At 41.3% G+C, this 27,534-nt stretch overlaps 1 protein-coding gene across 1 annotated transcript in view; it reads right to left on the bottom strand.

The window, feature by feature from the left end:
- The window catches only part of zfpm2a (zinc finger protein, FOG family member 2a), a 166,849-nt gene that overhangs the window by 96,757 nt on the left and 42,558 nt on the right, over positions 1-27,534 (bottom strand). Inside the window, exon 3 of the mRNA XM_088013832.1 lies at positions 18,236-18,337. Within this exon, the coding sequence (XP_087869958.1) occupies positions 18,236-18,337 (102 nt within the window). The remainder of the gene's footprint in view (positions 1-18,235; positions 18,338-27,534) is intronic.

Below are 27,534 nucleotides of genomic sequence, written 5' to 3'. Positions count from 1 at the left end.
ACCTTCACTTCCGTTCACAGCCTTGTTGGGCTCATTAGCGTATATAGGCACCGGGTGTGCACGCCAATCTGAGTGTGTTTGTTGGGTCCATTGTTTGAGTTGGCTCTCAGTCAGATGAGCGCTGGCGCCGTGCTCATCGGGTTGCTGTGAGAGTGTTTGGATCGTGGATATTTAATACTGGTAGGATAAATGGATTTTTGATTTTTGTCACTACCTGTCTATATTATTGTCAACAGATGCGTCATTGTTTTCTTTTGGTATTGCAGATTGCTGCTGTTGCCTATTGTGCTCCCACAAACAGTGCATAGCTCCTTATTTTTATTAGCGTATTGGGCACAGCCTTAGGACTGGGTTGGGGCAATGCGGAATTTGTTTTTCTTTTGTCTAACATTATTTTGTGTTTCTACTAATTTGGTTTGCATTTGTTTTGGTTCCAATTGCTTCTAGTCTTGTCCTGGGTTTTTAAATTAGAATAATAAAGTCTATTTTTAATACTGTAAAAGAATCTATAAATAAAATATATTTTGTATACTATTTCTGTTTCATCATTCTCAGCCAGACCTACATGGGTATAATTAATTGGGAAACCCTAGACCAACTGATATTTCAGTGGTCTACCAGTTGGCTTTAGGGCCACGTCCTCAGTCACGATCCGGGTTCTTTCCCCCGGATTGTGACAAGTTGCATTTTTTTTAAATGCAACTTGTGCATTTAAAAAATGCACAAGTTGACATATCAGTTGAGACTGATATGTCAAACTACAAGTCAAAATTCATAAATAAAAATGAAAAACAAGCCAAAGGTATTATTGCATTTCAGTTGTGAATCTCCACTTACAAACTAAGCAGGAGGTTAGACAGAAGATTCAGACTCATTTTTTCACATTTTCATATTCATATTTTCATATTCTCGCCAACATGAAACACCATACATATGTAGTGACCCTAGTCAATAAATGACCTTGGAGATATTTCTCAGTAAATTGCCAGTTAGTAAATTTTGTAAATCATCTTCTATATATTGCACTTCAAGTCGGTTGCACCACAGATTTTCATATCATATCATCCTGCATTTGGGAAGTTCTGGGTTCAATTCCCATATAGGTTCAGTCATTTGCTTATAACTATCTAAATAGATTTCACAGTAATCAATTCAAGATCCAAGAATATCATACATATCATAAAATATTGGGATGCACTGATATGAAAATTTGGGCCGATGCCAGTACTGATATTGCCGCATTTCCCTACATATTTTTATATTAATTAGAGATGTGCAACATGTATATCGCACATCTCTAATTAAATATTTTTAAAAATGACAAATTGATTTGATACCGAATTATAAACCTTCACTGAATGATCTTTTCAAAGCCTGGCCCTTTAAAAAAATGTGACTAACCAGGAAAGTAAAAAACTAGGACATTTTACAGAACTGCTACTGAAATCTACACACAGACCAGAAGCTCAGTCCTGCAGTACAACAGAACCGCTATAGCTGGGCGTCATTGAACACCTGAGATATACCAGCTGTCAGACACTCGGTCTCATCAAAAAGCCTGGAGAAGTTAGCAGCAGGACGGCTGACAACAATCTCTGAGGCATCCATCTTTGAGCCAGGCACTGCAGTTCCTGCTGAAGGCATGTAAGAGGAGACAGCAAAACTTAAAGAATGACTGTCCTCACACACAGATATCACAGACAACATCTAGAGGACACAAAGCGCTCCTGCAGCAATCTGATCTGTTTAAATGCTTTTCTTTCAAATTTCAAAACCATCAAAGGGACATTACTCTACCTGAGCGTGACAGGATGAGTGAGGGATGGTCAGTGTGTGTGTGTGTGTGTGTGTGTGTGTGTGTGCGTGTGTGTGTGTGTGTGTGTGTGTGCGTGTGCGTGTGTAGTGGGACTGCAGGCTGCTTGGGAGACAACAGGATGAAAAAACTAAGAAGGGAAGTTGCTGTTTGAGTCTTGATGTGAAGTCATTTGTTTACATTTCTGTCAAAAAATATGGATGACACCAAAAGCAGTCTGATCATCGGTATCAAGGTTACAGTCTGTTAAAGCTATAACTGTCAAGCTACAAGCAACATACACTCCATAGGCGCCGGACTGGAGGCCCTGCTAATTACTAGCTAATGCCAACTGCTTATACTACGTTACATTTAAGCAAAATTGGTTAAGATTTTGAGCTAAATCATGATAAATACTTGAAAAACACAAAATGTAGCCATTTTTTTTTTAGATTTTTACTTTGGTCTACATATAGAAGTAAAAACAGTGTTATCAGTAAGGTCACATTACTGTGTCTGAAAATTCCTTTTTATTGGTCTGAAGTGACATTCTAATTTTAAACATGTTTTCATCAGTTGCTAGTGGGACGTCATCAAAGTTAACAGAAATCCTTATGATGCGTTTCAATTAGTGATAAAGTTCCTAAAATAAATGGGCGCTTTTCAATAGCTTACTTTATTGAATGGGATACAAATGATTTGACGCAGCATGATTATCATAACAAGGTAAATTTAACATTGGTTTGAAATCCAGAAATACACATATATGTATCAACAAAGAAGAAGAAAGTGACCAGTAAACAGTGTCTTCTCTCTTGTTCAACCTTCTGCAGTTAATTCAGAAAGTGACTTTTTTTTTTTTTTTTTTTAAAGCATCTGCTCATTCTTCTTCCCCCAAGTCAATTACCAGGCTGAACTTCCCCAGAGTAACAGGGAATTCTGTTTATTTCTTTCCTGGGTGACCTACTTGTCTTTTGTGAGTAGGTTTTAGCGCGAGCGGTTTGACAGTCACCAGATAAGATGGATTAAGCTCCTTTTCATCCAGTTTTGATGCGAACAGCGTAAAAAAGCGGGTTAAATCATTGAGTTTCAGGAGTATTTTTAAAATGCTCTGAGATGGCACGATACCGGAGCTAAACCCAAGACTCCGAGGCGCGGCGAGGCCAAGGTTGTGGGTTTCAGACCCACAACCTCGACCCCGGAAGGAGTGAGACGAAACCCGGCAAGGCGTTCGGGAGCAGCATGAGGCCTCTTTGCCTCGTGTGGGAGACGGAGGGCGTCTCCGGCGGAGCGTGTGTGTCGCCGCGAAGGCGCGCGCGTGTGTGTGTGTGTGTGTTGAACACTGTAAAGTCTAATTTCGCAATTAAACAAGGCCTAAAAATACAACCGCAAATAATCTGCTGATGTCAGGCAGAAAACAGAGGCAGGAAATACAAAATTAAACAACCCAGTTTACTGAGCAATAAAAAAACACCCAACCTAAAACTATATTGAGGATATAATTTAACAACTCTTCCCCCCCATTCCTCTTCCCATAGACCAACTCTTCTTGACAGCCGTACAGTCACATGGTGCGGTGCGGCCAATCCCCAGAGCTCTTTGTTTTTTGTGTGTGTGTGTGTGTGCGTGTGTGTGTGTGTGTGTGTGCGTGTGTGTGTGTGTGCGTGTGTGTGTGTGTGTGTGTGTGTGCGTGTGTGTGTGTGTGTGTGTGTGCGTGTGCGCGTGTGTGTGTGTGTGTGTGATGAAGCCACTTGAGCAAAAAGAAAAAGGTGAAGGGGGCGTCCAAAACGACAAACAAACGGAAGGCATGGAGCGGCTCAGACGTACGCCGCCCGGCTCGCGTGAGCTTATCATGGCATCTGAACGCCCCCCACCTCCCCGGCGCTGAGAGGTCCCAGGTCCAGAACGGTTTCTGAGGTGGGGGGGGGTACATATTTAGACACGTTTTTTTGTGGACGTCTATTCCCCCACCGCTCCTCATGTCGGTGACAGGGGAGAGTAATCCTATACACAGCCTGCTATTGTGAAATGAGAAACTAGCCTCCTTCACAGCCAGGGACCAGATGCACCCCTCTCTCTCTCTCTCTCTCTCTCTCTCTCTCCCTCTGTCCTAATCTGTAAACGACTTAAAGGAGCCTTATCTCCAGGCTCTTCTGCTTCATTTCATGCTTGATTTACTTTAATTTGTCTGATAGGGCACAAGGATTTGGAAATGGCCCATCTTTCGGTGGAAAATGTTCTGATTTTTCTCCGGCATTGTTATGTGGAGGTTTTTGACTTTTCTCTCCCCCCTTTCTCACTCCTCCGCCTCTTTTCTCCATCTCCATCTCTCTTCCTCTTTCTCTCTCCATCATCTTTCCCTTTTTTTTTCTTCTTCTTCTTTTGAGGGATGGTGCTGGTGGAGGTGGGGGATCTTGCTCCGGTGCAACAGTCTGTTTGAGTGCATTTAGATTCGAGCTAGCGCAGCACAAACAAGTTCTCCATGAGGTGTGATTTTCTGATGGCAGACGGCGACACTGGACTCGTGTTTGCCTTTCAGCTCCACACTGGGAGCAGAGCAGCCGAGTGCTTCAAACCACAAAGATCTTATGTTTAAGTTAAGAGGCGACTGGCCCTCCAGTTTAGCGAGTGGGTGAGCGGCTGGCGCTGATAAAGTTGCTCCACAATGAGGGACGGGGGACAAGCGGCACGTCTGCAGATGCCTTGAATTCTCCTTCCCCCCGCCCCCATTCCTCTGCCGGCACTTGCACAGCCTGACTGGTTTCTTCCGTCACCAAGACATTTTCCCTACTTCTATTTAGTGACTGAATGACAGCAGAGCTTTGATTAGAGAGAAGTCCGTATCTTCCCAGATCCCCGGTAATCTCCGTCCCCTGCCAGCAATGAGCAAGGCACACAGGGGAAAACGGAAGAGGAAAAAAGAAAGTAAGGCCGGTTCTGGATGTCTTAAGGCTCCCGCATACTTCATCCAAAGTGCAGAAATGGGATCTTATTAGATTTGTTTTCATTACAAAAGTGTGCAAAGTTTTGTCAATATTCCGCTAATGTTGAAAGAACACAATTTTGCATAATGAAGTGTTTCCATTAAATGAGAAATGCAAATAATATCACGTGTGAATCATTTTATTAACGCAAAAAGTCAATAACATGCAGCGCCATCCTCCTCCTACCACTTCTATGTCTTTCCTGCCAGTAGTAACATCCGCCTGTTGATCACATGACTCAAAAAGTGTTTTATTGCAGTTTTAGGAAATGTGCTAATTGAGATATTGTCAAAGAACCACATCATCCTAGTGCAAAAACTTAATTGAAAAACGAGTTGTTTTCTATATTAGTGTGTTTAGATTAAGCAAACTTATACTCATAATTCCAATTTGCGCACTTTTAAGGCCAAATGAAATCCACTGACTTACGTAGACAAGTGACGAAAATTGCATCATTTTGTTCACAGAGAGCCATCCAATTTCAACAGAGCTGTTTGCAAAGTTTGGTGTGATTGGTCAGAAGCTTGTTTCCGTGTTTTATGCAGAAATGTGATCAAACACCACCGTCGATATTTCTCTTCAATGCCGCTTCCATTAACCGTCTTTTGAATTAATAGGATACATTAATAATAGAACATTTATCCAGCGCAGTGAGGAATTATGTACATTTGTACAGTTTTTCACCAAATGTCTACTATAAAAATCCGACTGTTAAATAGCTAAATAGACAGCTACTAATTTGACAAACTTAGTGCTAGTCTCTTGCTAAGTAAGGTCAATATCTTAATGTCATATAGTTGAATGATGCTGAGAAATACAATCCTACATCTCCAGCTTTCCAGCATACATGCATGTGGTCAGGTGATGTGGTGGAGACACATGGCTCGTAAGTAGCCATGTGTTTCCTTCAAGCTTTCATCTTATTGGCTGAAACCTACAACAAAAGCGTGTGAACAGCTGATAAAGCCTGGTATGTTAATCAGCTGGGAGTTTCTCCTGCCTGACCAAAAAAGCACAGATTGACTCTGTAAGCAAGCAGAGTTTAAATACAAAGCTTAATTTGGATGGAATGGCTTCTCCATTCTATGCAACAAGTATATTTTGCAAAAAAAAAAAAAAAAAAAAAAAAAAAAAAAATTAAAGTCACTATTTTCTTAGAAATGGGTGTTTTAATTTTTTTCTCTGTTTCTACTCCGGTGACTTGTTTCTAATTTTCTTGTGATCCATCGACATGGAGAACACAGTTGACTAAACAATACTTGATGGAATTGTCCTTTATGTAAATAAAATAACATTGGATTTTTTAATACCCTTTTGCTGACTGATACGTTTGTCCAATGAGATCATTTTTATCTTTTATAACCGCCCTGGTTATGTTGGCTTTAGCCAATGACTAAATGCCCAAATATTGATATATTTTTTTCCTCCATATCTTTTGTTTTCAGTTGAATTGTACAAGAAGAATGATGGAAACCAGGCTGTGAACACTTTGAGAGTCACTACATATTTAGTGTGGCCAGTGGGAAGTCATAATAAACACTTAAATGATTCACCTGTAACAGACCCAATCGGTGACAATTTTCATTCAAATCTGCTGGGAAAATGTGTGTGAGAGAGGGAAAAAAAAAGCCAAATACCTAAAATAATTAGCAGTTGCTTTATTTTCTGTAAAACATCCCAAATTCCACACCTGTAACACGATGTGCATAAATATAAGGTTACCTATACAGCCAAGCACAAACACACTGAGCGAAGGAACGGGGAGACCATTGAAATTCACCTCACAGCCTGAATTTACTTAACTGCGGGTGTGCGCGCGGCGATAAACGGAGTGATGATCCGGCAACACGTCTTTATCCATGCTTTGCTTTAATTAACGGTGGCTTGTTTGTTGAAAAGATGATTAATATGCCAATGAAAATTGCATAATTGAATACCACAACATTTGCACGATCAGGGGGAGAGCATGCCATTATTTATTAACTTTCCAGAATCATGATTATTGCTATTATTTGGGGCGACTTTAATTCCCTTAATAAACAGGCCCTGCCCACACGCCCACCTCCAAAGAGGAGGCAAGGTTGGCATGACAATCGTCAACAGAAGGCTGTCAACCAATCAGTGTGAAGACAGTACTCTGGTACAAATGTGCTACACAGACAGGAACAATACTCTACACCTGCATGCAAAAGTATTATTACCTTCTTGTACTTTTTGTTACAGCTACATGCTTCAATAATTTTTTTATTAATTTTACTTTATGATAGGCCAATAAAATGTACAGCTTTGCTGTTCAACTTTTTAATAAAAAGAAACCCACATGCATTCAGCCCCCTTTACTCTTGCAACCCTGAATGATTTTTTTTTAAATTCAGGTCACAATTAGGAACTAAAATTCCTTTTTATGCAGTGCAATCTCAGTATAAATAAAATTTTTTCCTTTGAAGGCCCCAGATGAATCCACACAGAAACAGGGAGAACAGAAAGACCCCAAGCTGGGATCTGAACCCAGTACCCTCTGCTACAAGGCAACAGTGCTCCCTCTGTGCAGAATCAAGATGGAAAGACTGAGCACAGAATTCATTGGAAATGTAGGCAAAGTGAAGGTCATGACCTCCCCAGGGGGGGTCACAAGACACCAACCGGATAATTAAATGTATTTGCATGATGAAATAAAGAAAAAAATTGTTCCACTAATTTACTAAATATGACTTTTAAATGATGAAATGTATATTTCATTCACTAACTAATCCTCACTCTGGTCTTATTTCTTTCAAAAAAATTACAGGCCAAAATGTTTGGGAACCCCTGCTTCGGTTGATGGTCTTCACCCAAAGCCCTTTGCTATGGAGGAAAATTAACAATGCAGCAGCACATTAACATGCCCCTACAGTGAAACACGGTGGTGGCAGCATCACTCTGTTGGGATGCTAGGAAAGCAGGAAGAGGTGCTGTGAAGCATGGCGTAAAATACTGAGAAAACCAGGAATAAAACCTGTTAGAGGCGGCAAAAGACTTGACAAAAACGAACCAGACCTACAGCAACATGATTTAGGTGAAAGCACATTCAGGCTAAAAAGGACCACTCAAAGTCCAGACCTGAACCCAGTTTGTTTATTACCCAATCTGTCTGAGCTTGAGTTTGCAGGGGTATTAATACTTCCAGAATAGTATTGAGGATTTGGGAGTATTGAGTGAAAATCAGCTCAGATGGGCCCAACTGGAAACTTGCTGACAGTAAAACTCAACACACGTATAAGAATTTATGCACAATTTGGGGACTTGGATTGGAAAAAAAGAAAACTTTAATCATTTAACCCAAATTCACTCAACTAGAATTTAACACGGGCGGCAAGAAATGGAAGCATTCCACATGCGAGTAAGTTTCAACAGAGCAATCCCAGAGTTTACCCAGCGCTATATCCTCCAGCGACGATTGCATGGGGGTCTCCATGCTAATGCTAAACACACACATCACATATTCAGCCAATTACAACGATACCTCTTCAAAAAAAAAAAAAAAACCTGAGCAGCCACAGAGCCTCGGAGGGCAACCGCTGCAGAACAAACACGTTCTAAAGAAAGATGCAACGGGTGTCACATCCCCCCCAAGGCAGAACCATCACCACCAGCTGCGCTTTAACACGGCCATACTTAGCAGTGGCTCTATTCCCCCCACCCCCCTTCTTTCTGCGTGAATCATCTGAAAATCGTAATTACAGTCAAAAGACTCCATTGTGAGTGGACAGAAATGCGGACAAAATGGCTGGAAGTCAATGATCTTATTACAGCGTTCTCGGCTTCCGCGCATCATCCCACATATGCGCGAAAAAAAAAAAAAAAGAAAAGAGGAAAAGAAACTGGAGCAGAATATAGTGACATCTTCCTCAGATGATAAGAACGGTGATTGCATTTTGCCCTATTTTAGATTATATAACTAACAACCATGAAGTTCCCTCATAAAGCCTCTTATACAGCGGATCAGTGGCTAAATTTGCATCGAGGCGAAGCGGCACAGGAGTACAGTGATTTGTCTAATCTCTTTGTTGCATATTTCATCATTCATCACTGTGTGTGCGGTTCGGGGAGGGTGGGGGTGTTTTCTCCACACACAGGTGACGCAGGCGACACGAGGCCTTCGTCGGCAATCTCTTAAGAAACAAAGCGTATTTAGAGAGGCGGCAAGTTGGTGTTTACATTCAGGCACTTTGATTGCAATTTAATTTTACATCACCCAGAGCCCAGAACTCGCCGAGGAGCCGGCTGATGGACTTTCATCATCTGTATCAGCAATCGCAGTGTCAGTCATGTTTTGTGAGACTTGTCAGAAGACTTTGAATAAACCTCTGGAGGAGCGAGATAAAAACCTTCCCTTTTCTGTGGAGGAATTGCAATGATGCACGTCCAAATTTCTTGATTACATGACGAAGGAGAGACGGAGTGTGTGTGTGGGGGGTGGTGGCGGGGTGTGAGGTGGAGAAGGGGGGGTGATAAAAAAAAAAAAAAAAATAAAACCTTGAACGAAAAGCCTGCGCCGAAAGTTTTCGGTTTGCTGATATAACAGTCAAGTGTGTCTATAAGTCTACTTAAAACGCTTAGGTATCAGCGGAGACAGCTGCGACACCCTCTTCTTATGATTCTGTCGAGACAGTACACTATCAAACCTTTCATAGCGCTCCCAAGCTACATTTCCGGTGACAAAAGCTTTGCGAAAAGCCTCCTGAAGGATTCATCTATATCCTAATATTTCCAATCCAATTTAAGTGGAGCAGCCGGAGTGGTCTGAGCACGAGTTTACCAATCTTTGCTTTCCAAGACTCTGCGTGCTGAAGGCTTGAGGGGTTCAATCAATGGTGCTTTGATCTCGGCTGGAACCATAATTATTTAACATTGTTACAAGGATTTCTCTAATCCATCCTACCATTAAATCCCTTTTACACCCTCATCTTCTGCAGCCTAATCTGAATCTGGGTGCGCCGTTTGTCTCTCTGCTTCATTTCGGCTCGCCCCTCCCTCCCTGACGACACCCTGACTTTATAATGGACTCGGGTGATGAGTTGGAAAATTTCTCGTTCCCCGAGAGCAACTTGACTGTTGAAATGTGTTCGCAGTAAAGTCTCGCTGCAAAGGTATCTGGAATTATTCATACTCAGAACCAGTAAATGATGGAAGTCCAGATTCAGACCAAGATCCAGGCTGAAGAGCAAAGTGAATCGGAACCACTGCTCATCTTTGGAGCAAGGGGTGTGAGAAGGACTTTCCTACACACCAGTCATTCATAATTTAAAGCAAAAGTCCTAGCTTAGGAAACAAGAGAACAACTCTGCGGATGTTTTGTCTTCCGACTCATAATATGTTGTGAGCCGACTTATCAACAAGTCCTATAAAAACAGAGAGAATGCTAACGTTAGCTTAGCACCAAGTAAATACGTTTGAGAGCATCTTATTACGTCCTCTACATAGTAAGATGAAAGATGTTTTTGCATCTGACTGTGTTCTCAATATTTTTTCACCATTTGTGTCGAGTCAAGTCAAGTTTATTTGCAATAGCACGTTTCAGCAACAAGGCAGTTCAATGGGCTTTCCACCATAAAAACATCAAACAATAACCAATTACTAAATGAGCAGTAAAAATACTTTGTCCAATCTCATCATCAAAATTATTAAGAATAATCATCATCAAATATGGCTCAAAAATATTGATCAATGTTGCACTTATTGGGAATCAAAGGCAACTGTAATCAGGTGGGGTTTTAGCTTTGATCTAAAGGACCTCCGTGTTTCGACAGCTTTGCAGTTTTTTGGAAGTTTGTTCCAGATGAGTGGAGCATGGAAACTGAATGCTGCTCCTCTGTGTTTGGTTCTTGTTCTGAGGATGCAGAGCAAACCAGAACCAGAACCAGAAGACCAGAGTCAGAAAGTCCTTTTGTGTGTCCAAGTGGACATCTTGTTTGAGCATTTCTAAACCCAGCTAACCTGTGCTGGAGCGGCAAAGAGGCCAAAAAAAAAAAGAAAATCCAAAACAGTTCATATATAAATAGTTTTTACTTTCAAAAAGGATTCTTTTAATTATTATTTCAAATAAAAAGAATTTAAATGCATAATTTAAAACCTCCCTATAAATGTAGGTTATTTTCTCTCCAACTATTTTTACTTGATTTTTAGCTACAGAGAATAAAGGAATTAGAAAAAGCTCTAAATGACTTTCAGAGGTCTTAGGTGAGGCAGTTCACTGAAAGCAGACATTATTCCAGGAGCTTCATGTGTATTTTGTCTCTGGGTATCTGTGAGTTTTACCTCAGTTAGGATGCTACAGTGTCTGGTTACACTTTAGGTCCAGTTAATTTCTTTCATTATCACACATAGATGAGGACATGAAAAGCAATGAAGTTAAAATCACTAATAAAATGAGATTACTCATTAAACTTTATTGCCAAAATTAATTAAGCTTGCCATCAGTTTGCTCATCTCTAGATGTTCCTTTGACCTTTCCCTGGTTTGTACTATGAACACAAACTTTCAGAACTCCTCCTCTAATCCTTCTGATGAAACATGGGTTAAAAATTGTGGGTCACAAAGAACACGTTTCAGAATAACACACTTTAATTTTTGTTACGTTTTCTTTTTTCTTTAGTTTACCTTAAGTTATTGACAATCAAAATAATTGCTCATTTTTATCCGACAGGTATCCAGAACGTTTGATCCCATCTGTTTATACTGATGATCATTCTGACCCCTCAACATAAAGGGCCCCTCTGTCCTGTTGCAAATATTTGCCTGTCTGTGTTTCGGCTCGATATAAATAGCAGCACGGGTGACCGCAAACATTTGTCGAGGCACCTGCCACGGTATCACGGCCATCTGGTTCTTGGTTTTCTCCTAGCATGACATATGTGCATTAAACCTGAAATGGCCATTGTTTTATTCCTCTCTTTTTTTTTTTTCAAGTTTTTGTTCTTTGGAGTGTGGCAGAAGATGGATTGGCCACAAATCCCCCTTCTGGGTTGGCTGGAGTCAAAAAAATGACTTTTTTTATATGTGAGTGAAGCTGTGCTTTCAGCATGTGCATGTTTGATGTCTTGAAAGGGAAAGAAGGGAGGGGGTGTAAAATAAATGTCTGGGATGTGTTTTTTTTTTCCTTTTTAATTTTTATTGATGTGTAAGTATTTCAGTGTGTGTGTGTGTGTGTGTGTGATCTTTGGGTGAATCAGATGGCCACTCCTTCGGATGACCCCTGCCTCGCCCTGGCAGGCGTCCAGCTGGCTACAGAAACCTGGCCATCAGTCCACCGATAGAAGAGATTTGAGTAAAAAGGTAATCGTATTTCTTCTGCTGCCACTCTGGCCACACTTATTTCCTCCATCTGCCCCTCCTTCTGTGGTGGGTCACTCATTTGTGACTCAAAAAAAAAAAAAGTACTTATTACGATAATGAAACAACACCATTTCCTTCTAAAGCTCTCTCTCTGCTGTGATAGCAAGTTTTTCAACCTGTAAGCTGTTTTGCATCCTTCCTGGTACAAAAGCTGTACTGCCAACCTAATATGTTTTTTTTAAAGGAAAGAAGAAACTGCTGGTTAAAATCAAAGCATCTAAAAGAACCTGATCCTGACTCTTAATGTCAGGTCAGGTCCGCTCCTTCGCTGGACGTCTGTGTCCAAACCATCGGTGTCTTTTACTGCATCCTCTGCCTTGTAAATGCCCGTGCCTTTCAAACTCCACGGCCTCAGTTTGGCACCGCGAGCTTTTAATGAAAATGTGCCTCCAGTAACCCCGACAGCCTCGACAGGGTTGTATTTTCTCCTGACTTTAGAGTGATTTTCCTCGGCCAAAGAGCAGGTTTTACATCAGGTTGGGTAATGCTCTGCGTGACTTGATGTTTCCATGTGGGATGGCCGCGGTGGCTACCGTCACACAGAAGGTCTCAATGCCCTTTGATGAAATTAAATGTGACCGCAGTCAGACTTCTGTGTGAACGGTTTACGATCCCAAAGCGACCCGAAGAAGAAGAACGTAGACGTCTCATAGCTGTGCACTGTTTACGCAGGTAATAATGGATCATTTTATGATGTGGAATAATTTAAAAGTTCATTTAGCAATGGGAGCTGACTGGATCGTCACAAGATCATAACAAAATGAGGAAAGCTAACAAAAAGCACAACTAATAGCAATGGCCTTTTGTGGGGCACTGACTGCGACTTACAAGTCTGGATGCATAGTGCAGACTTGTTTGGATGAATAGTCAGTCAGGAATGGTGGGATTGTGATGTGATAGTGAGTTCATATAATCATGGATTATAATTTTCAGAAATTGTTTTTGTCCTGTGGCTTGTTTTGTTGCAGAATTGTGACACATCTCACATCAATGACGTTAAGAGTCAAAAAAGCACCATGAGCGTTAAACTGAAGACACTTTGAAAACAATTTGATCTGTTTTAGTTCCACATAAGGAAATGACACAAATGAGATTTATTTGTTTTAGGAGGGGGGGGTGAAAAGATTGGAATTGGGCCACTCAGACTCCAGTGAAAAAGTCGGATACGGGTCGCGTTTGGGCAAAAAAAGCGGATTTGGATCACATTCGGCTGCTATGTGAATGAAGCCTTTGGCTCTTAGAGTGATTCAGAAAGTGCTAACCTAACTTATTTCTTCAAATCGGTAACAAAATGCTTAATAAAAATCATATTTATATCCATTCATCCATCTGTCGCATCCATAAACTTTTCATATACAAATGGCTAACTTAGAACCAGTCATCCATGTTTGGATATTGCAAAGTACCCAGAGAAAACTCACACATTCACCAAAGTAAATAAAATAATTGCTCTCAGACAGGCCTCAGGACCTTTATGGTGTAAGGCAGCTGGTCTAGCCACTGCACTGACCAGCCAAAGCAAAATGGAAAAAAAAACAAAAAAACTTCTGACCATTTTACACAAAATTTCAATGGTGAAATTCCCGAAAACCTCCTTGATCCCAAACAAACCCCGGGAGTTTCCTGATTTTCAGAAGAGGGTGTGGTTTACATGAGAAACCATTTAGATAAGACAGAGAACAAGTTCATTAGCACAGTTAGCTAACTAATGCACACCATCCACAATTAGCCTTGAGGAGAGCAAGTGGGAGAAACCGAGTCAGATCCCTATCGGCGCCCGTCTCTGAAAACGAACACAATGGCTCGACGCCCTATCTCGGGAATCAGCGTCTGATTGGGAAACATCCGTGACGAGGAGTGAACACAAGACAGAAGATCAGTGTGGAGACTCGCTTAAGGACATACTTGTAGAGAGAATGAGAGGGAAAGAGAGAGAGAGGGAACTCGCTGGGTGTTCCACATCAGAGACCCAGCTCTCTGAACAACACAGAGAGGAGCCGGCTATCAGATTGATAGTGACTCATTCAGCTCGCTCCTCCACCGTTCCACACAGAAAAGACAATCAGAGAACATGAGGCAATCGTGGACAGCACTTGACATGACTTACTAAAGTAGAGATGAAATGCGGCAAACACACACACACACACACACAAAAAAAAGAGTGTTCAATTACAGGATGTAGATTGTAAAAGGCTTTTGTTGTTACTCAGCAAAAGGGAAAACGGGCATGGAGGTGCTTCAATAGAGTCACCAAAGCAGGTGGGCTTGTTCCGAGTCAGCCCACCTCATTAAAAGGCTTCGCTCGCTTTTAATGTGGCGGACATTAACACGGCCCATTCAGATGCACGCACGCGCGCTGTGATTAAAAATTATCTGTTGGTGATCCTAATCACAGCTGCTTAAACTTAAGCCAAAGAATAACAAAGAACTTCTGAATGCCGAAACTATCGGAACATTTACAAAGAGATTAAAGGGGAGACAGTCTCCAACTAAATAAATTTGCTTTTAATCACTTTGAACAGGAAGTCATGTCATTTCAAATGTCCCTATCTGATTGTCTGATTCTCCCCCCTTTATTCAAATTATAACATGCCCATCTGACTTTTCCCGGCACAATGGGAAAAATTAAAAAGGGAAATGACCTTTCGTGGCAGCAGTGATGAGAGAGTGAATGGCATTATTATGCGCCGAGATTAATTTCGGCCCACTTTACGCCGGCCCATTGAGAAAATGCAGCAGGGGCGTGAATGCCTCGCTGTACGTCGCTCATTAATCGGCCGGTACATAATACAAATGTCAAGCAAACAAGTGGGAGATGTTGAACCGATAACCTAGCCGCAAAAGTATTCACACCCTTTGAACTTTTCCACGTTTTGTCACGTTACGCGAACGCCAGTGCAGTTAATTGGGTTCTTATGCAACGGACCAACAAAAAGTAGTGCATTTTGGTAAAACAGAAGGAAAACGAGACATGATTTTTAAAGTTTGCGAATAAAAATATGAAAAATGCTCAATTGTAAATAGTAGCGGAAATTCCTACATTTCACCTGTGAATAATTCAGTCTCGGGGTAGTGGTTTGTCAGAATATTTATGAACTGAAACTGTTGAAACAATAACTACTAGAGATGGACTGAAAGTTTTATCACAGTATTTTGTGGTACTATCCTGATAGTGGCGAGAGGAACTCTTTACTTCTTTGACTGCATGGCACAGCAATCAAAGCCCCACAAATACTGCTCTTTAAAACCGTTTTTAATGTGTATTTTTAGGACACCAGTCACATAAAGTATGATTTGTATCACAGTACAACAGTACATGCTTTTAACCAGATTTTCAACTTTATTGATATTTACTGATACTCTCATTGAACAAAAAAGTGTAGAAAACAGTAAAAAAAAAAAAAAAAGCAGCGATTCCGACAATATGGACTGTTTTGGGATTTTTTAAAAAAACATCATAAATGGAAATTTATTGTGAAAACAACAAACCAAAATTCTTATCACGATAAGAAATTTATCACAATAAATGATAAATTATACAATAAATGCCTAGCCCTACAATTAGTAAGCTCTGCTTGTAGTTAGAAACAAACCCTGTAGGAGAAACAGCAGCATGGAAGGAGGCACTCTGGTTAAATGAGACCAAAATCAAACTTTACATCCTCCTTACAACATCCAATGTGATGCTACACATCAGCCTGAACATACCATCCACATAGTGAAACATGGTGGTGGCTGCATCATGCTGTGTGGGTGTCTTTCCTTAGTATGAATGGGGAATCTCCCTGGATTTGAGGCAGGGACATATCTGAATATCAGAAGGCAGTTCAGGAGTAGCGTTGACTCAGAGAGGCTAAACACAAATGCACGACACACACCTTTATGAAAACAATGCATCATTTCCTTCCTGGTTCACAGTTGTGTGCAACTTTGAGTTGGTCTAGCTTGTTGGTATGTAGATCTTACCCATCGATCTCATCTTCCTCAGCCACTGTCCTATTTTGATCTGCTGAGAGGTTTGAGTGACAGACCGCCAGGTCATGTCTCAAAGTTTCCAGTTAACAAAAGTCACCCCATTGTTGCCAACTCAGAGATTTTCTTGCTATATTTAGCAACATTTCAGACACAAAAAACAAACATAAAAAAACAGTATCAGTCAAAATCCTCAGGATTTTTAAAGATCGATAACCAGCAATGAGTCAGAAAACTGCAATCGGTGCAACCCTAGAAAGAAAGACTCATGCAGCCAGTTGTCATTTTTTTCTTCACAGATTAGAACAGAGCATAGGATGTTTTGATAACTTGGATCCAGACATGTTGTGCTTTTGTAAAACATGAAATATGCATCAAGTCTCATATCACTACCTCCAGAGTTTAACGTCCCTCACTAAAAACAAGAGACACTTTTTCTTCCATGAAATCCCAACTTTCCCCTCTCTCTCCCTCCCTGCCAGCTGCCTGTCCAGCCTCGTGGTTCTGAGCCCCTAATTCTCATTCTAATGGCTAAGTGAACGAGGAAGCATAATTACAGCCAGTCATACATCCAGTCATGCTACATCCATCCTTCTCTTTCACAGCAGTATTTTTAAGCTCAGCGTTTTCTCGCCCAAAAGCACTTTTTTTTTTCTTTTTTTTCCTCTTCCCACTGCTTGTGATGCCTTCTTTTTGTCACGGCCCCCATAGTTCTGAGCTGACCCCCTCAGCCCTGTCTCCTGACTGATCACAGTGATGGTTTATTACTGTCGTCCCAGCGCTCTTATCTTTAGCCAGCAATGCTCATTTCCTTCCCCAGATTTAAATGCAAATGTGAAATTTAATGATAAATGCATTATCTGATAGGTGCGATAACACTGATTCACTGTCAGTATAAAATACACACCCCAGGGGGCTTTGAGCTAGCGAGCGAAACTTGCCCAAATCCACTTTTTTTTTTTTTTTTTTTTTTACAGCTCTCGCTTTTTCATCTCCCTCTTTCTCTCTCTTTTTTTTTTACAAACTCATGTACCTGGAATAAATTCTGGAGGTCATTTTATGCAGTAAAAGGAGTCATATTTTGTCTGTTCAGCAGTGTGTGTGCAGGCTTTGGCTGAACAGTGATTGCCGTGCAACAATCTAGCTCCCTCTATTATCCGTCTCTCCCGCAAACATTTTGGAGAAAGTGCATCTAGGCTGGATGATACGACTTTTTTAAGTAGAGCAGTCACTAAAATGTGTCTTGTTTAAATCACCAAATATAACTGAATAGTGTTGACTTTAAACTTATTTATTAATCTTTAGTTAATTTCAACAGTATATAGTTTAGAGAGGTCTTTTGATATTAAAACATCAAAAATATTTCACATCAAAGCTAAGTCTTCAAAAATTAGGAAACACTGTAAGAATCCAGCTGAATGTTAGCCTCTAAAGACGCCAAAGTTAGCATCTTCTCTTGGAGCGTCCTCTCCGTGCTAAGCTAAAGGCGTGACTTAAAATGTTATGGCATTTACTGACATGTCAAAAAAAGTGTCAAACTATTTTTAAAAATTGTTGTTTTGGCTGGAAATCTAACAGAGCATCACAAAATAAACTGCTCTAAAAGATAAACGTCAAACAAGCTACTTCATGACAACACGGTCCTGCTAAACAGTAGAAAATCGTTTCAATCAGTCATATTTTAAACATTAACAGCATTTTATTTTATTGCTATGTTCAAACAATTACTCCAACCTGGGTGGTAACAGTGATATGTGGATTTGTAGTATCATCAATTAAGAGTTTATTGTAACTCTGTGAGAGAGCATGAGATTTTTTTTAAACCAAGATATTTTTTCTACAATAATGATTAATAAAATGACCCATCTTTGATTTCTAATCTGAAAAGCTTAAGAATAAAAACCGACAGGTTTCAAGTTGTTGATTTATGAATCATTTTCTCAAAAGAAAATGTGGATTCTTACTTTGATCATAAATCTGGATTTACATTACATTAGAAAACCTTATAATGGCGTCACTGATGATGATGATGATGATGATGATGATGTCAACACCAAAACATCTTTCCTTTAAACCATGCAGGGCAATAAAGTGATAGAGATGATGCTCTTACTTGGACCATCCCATTCTTCAGGCCCCGCAGCAGCATTCCTGCTCTTCTCTCCTTGGCCCTCCATCTCCACATCTCCTGCTTCTCGGTTGCCGTCCTCTTCTCCTACAAAAGGTTAAATAAAAAACAAAAAAAAAACATAAGCCCCACAAAGCACACATGAGAGCAAACGTCTCCACAAATTTAATGTTCAGAGACCTAATTTAATTAAGTGCTTGCATTATGGACTGCTCTGCCCTTCCAGAGGGTACGCTCTTATGGACTTTGGATCGTGTCCCAGCAAGAATCACTTGCTTTTATAACTCTTTCCTGCAATATTTGAGCCATTGTGTGTTTGTTGCGTATGTATAGCTTTGTACATGCACGCCTGCGATGAGCTCACCAGGTCCAGCTGTGTACTTCTGTGTGAAAGGCCTTCCCATGAGGACTTGCGGGGACAGGAGGAAGCACCGTGGAACAGGAAGGAAAGCAATGTGTGGGAGAGAGGTGGCTATTTATTACCCTTTGATCTATTGTGGAGCGAGCTAGAATGTGTGTTATAGGATGTAGGGGGCTGATTTACAGTCTCGGGGCTCATACACACACACACACATGCCCTGCTAAAGGATATTTGGGTATCTCTCTGCAGGATGTAAGTACCTAAAAGGCCGAGTTAAACACAGTCTGCGGCGGTAGCGCCGAACGGGAGGGCTTGTTGAGCGCTCGCTGATACACTTACTGTAAAAATAAAATCTATTTTTGCATGTCTACAGTAAGCACAGTTTGTGCTCAAAGTTTATGGGAACATAAATCAGCGCTTAGGAGGTGCCTCCAGTGCGTCGCTCTGAATAAATCCAATGTGGCCGACACAGCGGCTGCACAGTGTGTCTCCAAACTGCGAAACCCGCCCGGGGCGTGCGGCGGCTGATGGCTTGTAGTGGAACATTTTCCTTCACTTTTGTCACCAGATCTATTTCACTCCTTTGATGTTTTAAACCCAATAGTGAACGGTCAAGGACAGGCAGGCCAGGATTAAAACGATGGATTACTTTATGCATTCTCCACAGAAAAAGGACGCGGACAGTGTCATTTATTGGAACCCTGGATAAAGATGTGTCGAAAGCCTTGAAATACAGTAATCTTTTTGCAGTTGTGTAACGTCCACTTAGTTTTGTCCTTTATGTGTTTCATAAGATGGGAACGTGCAGAGAGACGGATCTTTGACGATCACTGTAGATCATCTACTCCTTTCTTTAGTTCACCATAAAGTGGTCATTTAGGTCTGAGGACTGAGATGGCCATGGAAGAACGCTTGCTTACTGTCTGGTGATCTATTTCTGTGTTGATTTGGGTTTACAAATCAGAAAGTTGTGGTGTCTGGTAAACCTAAAGTCACTGGATTTTCATTTATAGCCCTTTAGCTGTCAGGAGAACACCGGTGTCCTCATGGACCTGCACTGACTTGCATGCAAGTGCTTTTGGGTGCCAGTAAAGGGTTAAATCCTCCTTGTAGTTTAGGCCTCATAATGCCATGAATATTCACAAAGTTCCCAGGACTTTTGGCAGAAAGGGGAAACCACAGTATTTCATACTCTGTTATTTTGACAGTGGGAATAAAGTGTATTCCACATGTCAATCCTATTTTACACCAAACCCTCCACAGCTGGTTGTCAAAAAAGATCAATATGAATCTCATCTGACCAGAAAACACAGCTACAGTTAAAGTCTCTGCAAACTGAAAATAAACTCTACATGTTTTTGTTTATCATGGTTGAGCAGAAACAGCTTTTTCCTGCTGTGCCTCCCTAACGATTACAGTTCAGGAAGATTGTAGATTGCAGTAGTGCTGCGATGGTTTCTACTGTACATATTAAAGCATATTAAGTTAAATTTAATGTTTTGAATTATTAAAATCTGCAATTCTAGGTATTTTCAGAGGGGGGTCTTCAGTTTTCATGAGTGATTTTAGTCCTGAAACCCTGTGGAAATGGATTGTTACTGTATTTTGAAGGTATTTTTCAGGAGTACCAATCGTGCCAGTGGTGACTTTGGTTAAGACAAATATTTCCAAATGTGGGACTTTTTTTTCAGTGAAGAATAGTACTGACATTATATATTTTTTTTCTGCCAATATGTCACTTCAATAAAATGTAAATTTGTTTGAATGCTGTTTACACATCTTTACCAGTGGTGTCCATAAACAGGGTCAGACTGATGAAAACGTATCCTCTTTTCAGCCTGAGAACCAACTCGATATGCTGCAACCGTCACTATATAAAATGTCTATCGTTGGTTGTTTACTTTATGTTTGTGATCTCCAGCTTTGCACTGTCACACTTCCTGTGCCACAGCCCACAGGACACTGTCCATCCTCAGTTTGGTTCATCTCCAGATCAAGCACTCACACTGTGCTTGTTTAGCTTTTTTTTTTTTTCTTCCTGACCTGGCTCACTTCAAAGAAGGCAGCAAATGTTGCCAAAAGGATGTCAGCTTTCTGCCTCACTAAAATAGGAGATGCACTGAAAAAAAAAAAATAGTGATACTGAAGGGAAGTCTTCAGAAATGTCCTACTTACAGTCCATGAGGTCATTATGACCCAGTTTTGCTTATACAAGTGTCTGACTGGGCTGGCAATTCTCCCGCCGCTCCTCCTTCCTCCCAGTGTATTAACAAGGAGCCCAATCAACTCAATTCCCCCCACTATTTATTGTTGGGCCCGGAGATCCTCTTTAGCATACCAGGCTCGTATTATGATGAGCATAACAAAGGCGTGTATCAACAGTTCCTTCCAATGGAGCGGAGTTTGCGGGGAAATAAAAAAAAAAAAAAGAGGAGCTGGAGATAACATTAAAGGCACTACCTTGATCTCAGGCGAACATGCTAAGCCCTGTAACGAAACGTATTGGAAGTGTTTAATTACAGCCCGGGAAATGAAGCTACAAGATGATTCCTTAATTAAGCAGTGATTAAGGATTTTCTGCCTTCTATCTAATGCAGTTTGCAGTGCATTTTAAACACAATCGCCCAGGCAACCTCACAGGGAACAATGTCACAAGGCTTTGATGAAGTTTCCGGGCACAAACGTTCGTAGGAAAAAAAAAAAAAAAAAGCAGAGGAGTGGAAGAAACGCTGCAGCAGCATTCCACTGATTCGCAGCTGCAGTTTAACATTTTTAAAGATCCATCTGATATGAACCAACTGATTGAGGTGCTCCATTTCATTTCTGCTCTAAGTAATCGAGACTCTGCCTTGTTTCATAATTCGAAATGAAACCCTCTGCGGTGTTATCAAAGAAGACAGATTGTCAATGATCTTCCTCGACATTATCGACTGTAATTTACGTCCGGCTCGGGCCCCCTTTCGCAATTCGGATCGAATGGTCGCATTTAAGGATGAGTGGAGGAAGACTAAGGAGGGCAGGAGGGACGGGGGGAGGGGCCGGGGAGACGAGGCGAGTTAGAGCGGCCCGCTGCGTTCTGGGTTGGCGGGCATGGAAGAGGAGCCAGTGAGCTGTTAAAATCAGCCCTATCGCCGCTCCATCAAAGGACGGCTCTCCAGCCAAATCACAGCCGCACGCAGCGGGCCACGCATTCGGGTCAATAAGCTTATAGGCGATTTACACAAACAATTCCTCGAGCAAGGTAGCAACAAAGTCATATTGGCTTTTCCTCTCCCTTTTAGCTTTGTCTCTGCTCAGAAAAGCCCTTGAAAAATGTCAATCTGCCGTGTGTGACTTTAAGGAGCTCAGAGCTCTCTAATCCTGACCACAGATTCTAAAGACCCTTCGCAACGGCAATGTATCACAATAAATTATTTTGGAAGCTAATATCGTAATGCGAGTTGTTGCTTCTTAGAGAAAGATGTCATTTTGCACCAAGTTTGTAGAAAAGTGAAGAACTATTCAAAAGGCTAACAGTTGAGGTCTCTGCTTTAGATGATCATGTCCACCGATCTCATAGCCACCCCACTGTTACCAACTCAGTCACTTTCTTGATATATTTAGCAACATTTCAAAATCTGAATTTGCAGGTCAGGCTTTTTAAAGCTTGGTAATCAATAAAACTGCAATTGGTGCACCCCTCGATAAAATATCTGTCCACTTCAGGTAAGCGAACTATTACTGATAATATCAGAACTTTACATGAAATAAATCTGAACTATACCTTAAAGGTATGTACTCTGGAGTTTTTGGCTTTATAATTTGAACCTACCCACACTTTGTAAACCCATTGCTGTAGCTGGGTTGTGATTTCAGGACATTTGATTGGAGGACTGCTGTTCCCCCTCCTTCTGCCTCTGATACAGGATGCTGCCATGTCGATGCAGATTATGCCACAAGAGATGAAGTCAATTCCAGAAAGCAACATTTTTTCACTAAAGTCAAGCATAGCTGTAAGACTTCTCTGCTATCTGACAAAAAAAAAAAAAAAAAAAAGAAAAAAGAAAGTGGGGGTTTGGAATTGCCATGCAATTTGTGGCGGGCACAGCACTCCAACGGAGGGAGGCTATTAGAGAAATGCCTTGGCACTGTCTCTTTAAATGCCAATAAATTCCCATCATTACAGAATCTGGCAGTTTTCCTCCCCGTCTGCAGCCCGGGCCTTTATCTCGTTCTGCCTCAGTCTTTGAGCATGTAGATCTGGCCCAGTTAGATTGTCATACTTAACAAACATTAATGATTAATTTCCTCCACTGAGTCAAATGGGGCTAAAGGGATGACTCGATTCATCTTATCGCGCCGCAAATTAGCATTTCCCCATATTCTCCAGCATCAACTGTGCATTAAAAATTCCACATTTACCATTCCGGGCACTGGCAGCTGTGAAAGGCGATCTTTCCTCCTGTGTTGCTGGAGATTCTGATTACTTCTGCGTTACACAAAGACTAATTAATTCTGGGACTCTCTCCCTGCCCCGCTCCAAGCCTCCGACTGAAGCGAGCGAATTTCCTCACAGAGAGGATATTGAGGGGTCAAGGTGGGTTTTTCATCCGCTACGCCAAAAGTCCTGCAGCCCTTGCTTTCACCTACCGCTTCTGCTCTGATAAAATGTTTCCACCCCATTGGAATTCCTATCGTTTGCAGAGGACGGTGCACGGGAGCGCGAGCATCCAGGTTTAGTTGTTATTGATATATCCTGACACACAGAGAGCGACAATAAAAATCAGGCAGTCTGAGGGCAAAAAAAAAAAAAAAAAAATCATGGAATATGACTTCCCAAAAAGGTTTTTTTTTTTTTTTTTTTTTTACACAGAGGAAATGAGACACATGAAGTGACATGTAAATTTACTGTCGCAGCCGAGATGGGAAGTCATTTGTCATCAGACAAGACTTGGACCGCTCAAAGGGAACAGCTTGTGGCAACATCCTGTGCTAAACTCCACATATAGCCAGCAATAAAACGGGGGGTAAACCAGCAAGGTGAAATTTCACAGTTTCAGTAAAAGAAAAAAAGAAGAAGGAAAAAAAATATGCCACTGAAAAGGAGTCTTTTTCACAATTCCAGAGCCTGGCGCTTTCAGCGGGGAATAAATCTTAGCTGTGGAGTCGTGTGTGTGTGTATGTGTGTGTGTGTGTGCGTGTTGATCTGCACGCTTTTTCACAAACAGAAAAAGCTCCCATAAATGTGAAATTGAGGGGAACTTGTTTCAGGTAAGATTCTTGTTTAATCACCTGAGAGAAGAAAGGTTATTTCTTTATATGTTAGTCCATTTGTCTTAGCGACTTTGAGAGGCGGACAGGCTTTCTTTAAAATGCCATGTACGTTAAAACGCGTTTGCTCTCCACGGGGTGCTGATACGTTTTCCCCCAGTTGTTTTGAGCTGAGCATTTGAAGCACAGCAGACACCTTTAGAGGCGATAAAGACTTTCACTGCAAAAACTTCTTGAGGTTGGACTTTAATAAACGCGGGTTTCTGTCACAATTAACGCAATCAATTGCCATGGCTTGACGAAAATGTGCTAATTGAAGTTGATTTAAGCAAATCGAAGGCAGTGGATATATTTTGAAATATTCTCCAATTTACAGAAGCAACTCCTTTAACCTCTCCACAATTGTTACCAAAATAGGTCCCAAACTTTGACGTATTTTATTAGGACTGAATATGACCGACATAAGGTGTATAACTAAATAAAAATGACACAGCAAACAGTTTTAATATGGTTGTAGCTGCAATTACAGTTTCAAATCCTTCGGGGAGAGCATTTACTCTCAACTTTTGCCTCAGTATCGTTATTTTAATGTAGCGTTGAACTTTGACTAGGCCATTCGAACACACGAATACACTGATTTAAGCCGCTAGAAGGTGAACCTCTGTCCTGATCTCCACTCATCTTCCCATCAACTTTGACCAGTGCCCTTGTCTCTGCTAAAGAAAAGCTTTCCCACATGACGCTGCCACTACTGTGTCTCCCTGTTGCTAAAAAAACTGGCTGAATATATAAACTTTTCACATTTTGATTTGTAAAAATAAAATTGAAAACCATGCTTCCATCTTTGTTCCTTCCACTTCCTTCACAATAATATTCCACATTGTGTTGGTCTTTCTCTCAGAGTACAGATGCACCGATCTGCTATTTTCAATTCAGATACAGACGGCGATACCCGAGGTTCAGTATCAGCCGATACGGATCCGATGCAGAAAAACAGAGCCAAATTGACCTAAACCATTTCTTTTCTTTTCTTTTTTTAAAAAAAAACAAAGACTTAAATGTATTGAATTGCAAACTTATTTGATAACTCTACACCAGTACAGCACACTGAAATACACCAACAGTTTCACAAGGTTGGACAAACATGTAAAAGAACAACACAACTTTAATCTGTCCAGAAAACTGAGACAAAAACAATAGTTGTACTACCTTGTTCAAACATGTAAAAAGTAAACTGCAACAAACCTTCTTTGAAATGGTTCAGAAAATTCAATTAAGAATTCTAAATATAATGTAAAATAAGTAATAAAGCATTATGTCTCTCAGAGCACAAAGCATAGAATTTAACTGAACAGATCCGTCCTTATGGATCAGCCACCGACACCCTGGATTTGTTTTCAATATCGGGGCCGATGCAGATATTAATATCAATCAGTGCATCTCCAATCAAAAGGCAATCAAATACATTGACGTTTGTGTTTGCAACGTGAGAAAATGTGAAAAGTTAACGTTGAAGAAGTGTGGATACTTTTGCAAACCACTGTACAGAGGAACAAAGATCTCATATGTAGATGTATTGGAGCCTAAGCAGCCGGTGATGAGGTGAAGAGATTCACAGAAAACCAAGGTGCAACTTCTGGAAGTGACTTTGGGAAGGTGTGGAAGAAATGAGGCCGATATGTCAATAGCCCCAAAAACCCCATGAGAGTGCAAGGCACAATGAAGGACTCAACCATGAAGGGACTTCAAGGTTCCCTGGCCTCAGACCACAAGCGGGACGTCAAGGTGCTCCGCACACTTATCTAGGGGAGTTCCCTTTTTTCTGCGAGGGTAAGGCAAAATGGCTGAGTCTTTGGTGGCATTCAACTTCCTGACCTTTGCGCCTTTAAGCGGCTTTGCTTCTTCACCGCTCTCTGATCAAAGTTAATAAGTGCTTCATATGTTAATGAAAATTGGTACTCCTCTTTGTGTTCCTACAGCTTTTTAATACCTATTATGGACTGAAACTTTTAATGGAGGTTTTAGGTCCCCCTGACAAGCCCATTTCAGAGAGTGACTACACAGATACAAGGCTAAGCTAAGACCGGAGAGCCGCTGCTCAGTGGAGGAACCTCACACGGGAGACCTTATTCTCGGGGAAGCAGCCGGAGATAAAGGCCATGGGATGAGTAGCTGCCTTAAAACCCACGTTCAAGTCCGCACAGGGCTAATTACAGCATGCCATCGCATTTGAGAGGGTTTAGTTAATCAAGGGCTCTCTCTCTCTCTCTCTTTTTTTCCTTCCTATAGTCGAGGAATAACACACTTAAACCATTTAATGCCGCCAGGATTGCATCCTGTTTAATTCGCAGCAATTTCACATAAGTGGGGTAAATTTAAGCCACTATGACATTAGTTTTATACAGATCTAATTGAGGAAGGGATCATAAGGGAGGGAGGGTGCGGCTACACCTGAAGATAGCACCGAGTTTGGCACGCGGAGAACCGAGCAGTGGATAGTACATCGCCTAGGTCTTAGGAGGCAATGGGGGACTTAGCTACTGTAAGCTTAGATAGGGAAGTAATACAAAAAAATCTGACTACTAAGGCTTGTGCGTGACAAGAAACAGATTACCAATGCCCACGGAAAGAAGTATTTGACATTTGGGAATGCTGTGTAGTGTTGAGTTTATTTAAAAAAAATAAAATAAAAAAAAAAAAAAACACGGAAAGAAGATTTGAGTCGTAGTTTCGGGAGGTTTTATCCAAAACAAAGGGAGTATCAAGCGGCTCTTTCAAGGTTCTTTGAAGATTTCCGGAACTTTTCGATTTTTTTTTTTTGTCCCGCTCAACCACTGCAGCCGCCATTGTATACAGCGCCCATCTATTTCATGGCTATTGGGTATATTAGAGGCTCAGTGAGTTGTACTTTGAAGTTTAAGGAAGGGTACAATACGAGGAAGACAAAGAAACGGGGCGAAACAACCGAGACGTCGCCGGTAATTGCAATTTCTAAACAATTGCAACTTTTTCGCCCTCCCCCGAGAACAAAAGAAAAACGGTATTGATACGATTACTGGGGCGAAGCCTACCCGGAACATGAAAGATTTGTTTTGTCCCGACTAATGTAATCCCACGAGGCACATCAGTTTAGAAGTGTGGAAGGAATAGCTCTAAACAAAATGTTCCCTTTGAAAAACGAACGAAGGGGCAGACATTCAAAGCACCGGTTCTTCATTAAAAAGTCAAATTTGAGGGTTTCGTTTGCCAACGAGAGCGGAGGAGGGGGGGCCCACCTGGGGCCAGCGAGCGCCACACAACCCGAGGGTACGAAGAGGACGGTTCGGCTGGGATACGGGGCGGGATGGTAGGGGGGGAGCCTGTCATCTTCACATTGTAACCCGAAGCAGACCGCAAATTAGCTCCTGTGATGGCAAGGTGTGACTGAAATGAAACAAACACACAAAGAGGCAATCTAATTGAATTGCAGTTCAAAGAGGACTGGAGCGCGCTTGGCGACGCCGCGGCGCTTTAAAGTGCTGGACCTCGGAGCAGCGGCAGGTGCTGGCGAGCGTGCGCAAGGCCTCTTGTTGGCCCGGCATATACCACAGTCGGACCTCACAGCGCTATCATTGTCAAAACGAATTTCTCAAGCAAATTTTAAAAAGGTAGGGAGGCCATCTTCCTCTCGGAT

This window comes from Poecilia mexicana, unplaced genomic scaffold, assembly GCF_051168715.1.
Source record: "Poecilia mexicana isolate PSO_F unplaced genomic scaffold, ASM5116871v1 scaffold_16, whole genome shotgun sequence".
NCBI lineage: Eukaryota > Metazoa > Chordata > Actinopteri > Cyprinodontiformes > Poeciliidae > Poecilia > Poecilia mexicana.
Note: the sequence above shows the minus strand (reverse complement) of the source record. Positions and strands in the feature narration are given on the sequence as shown.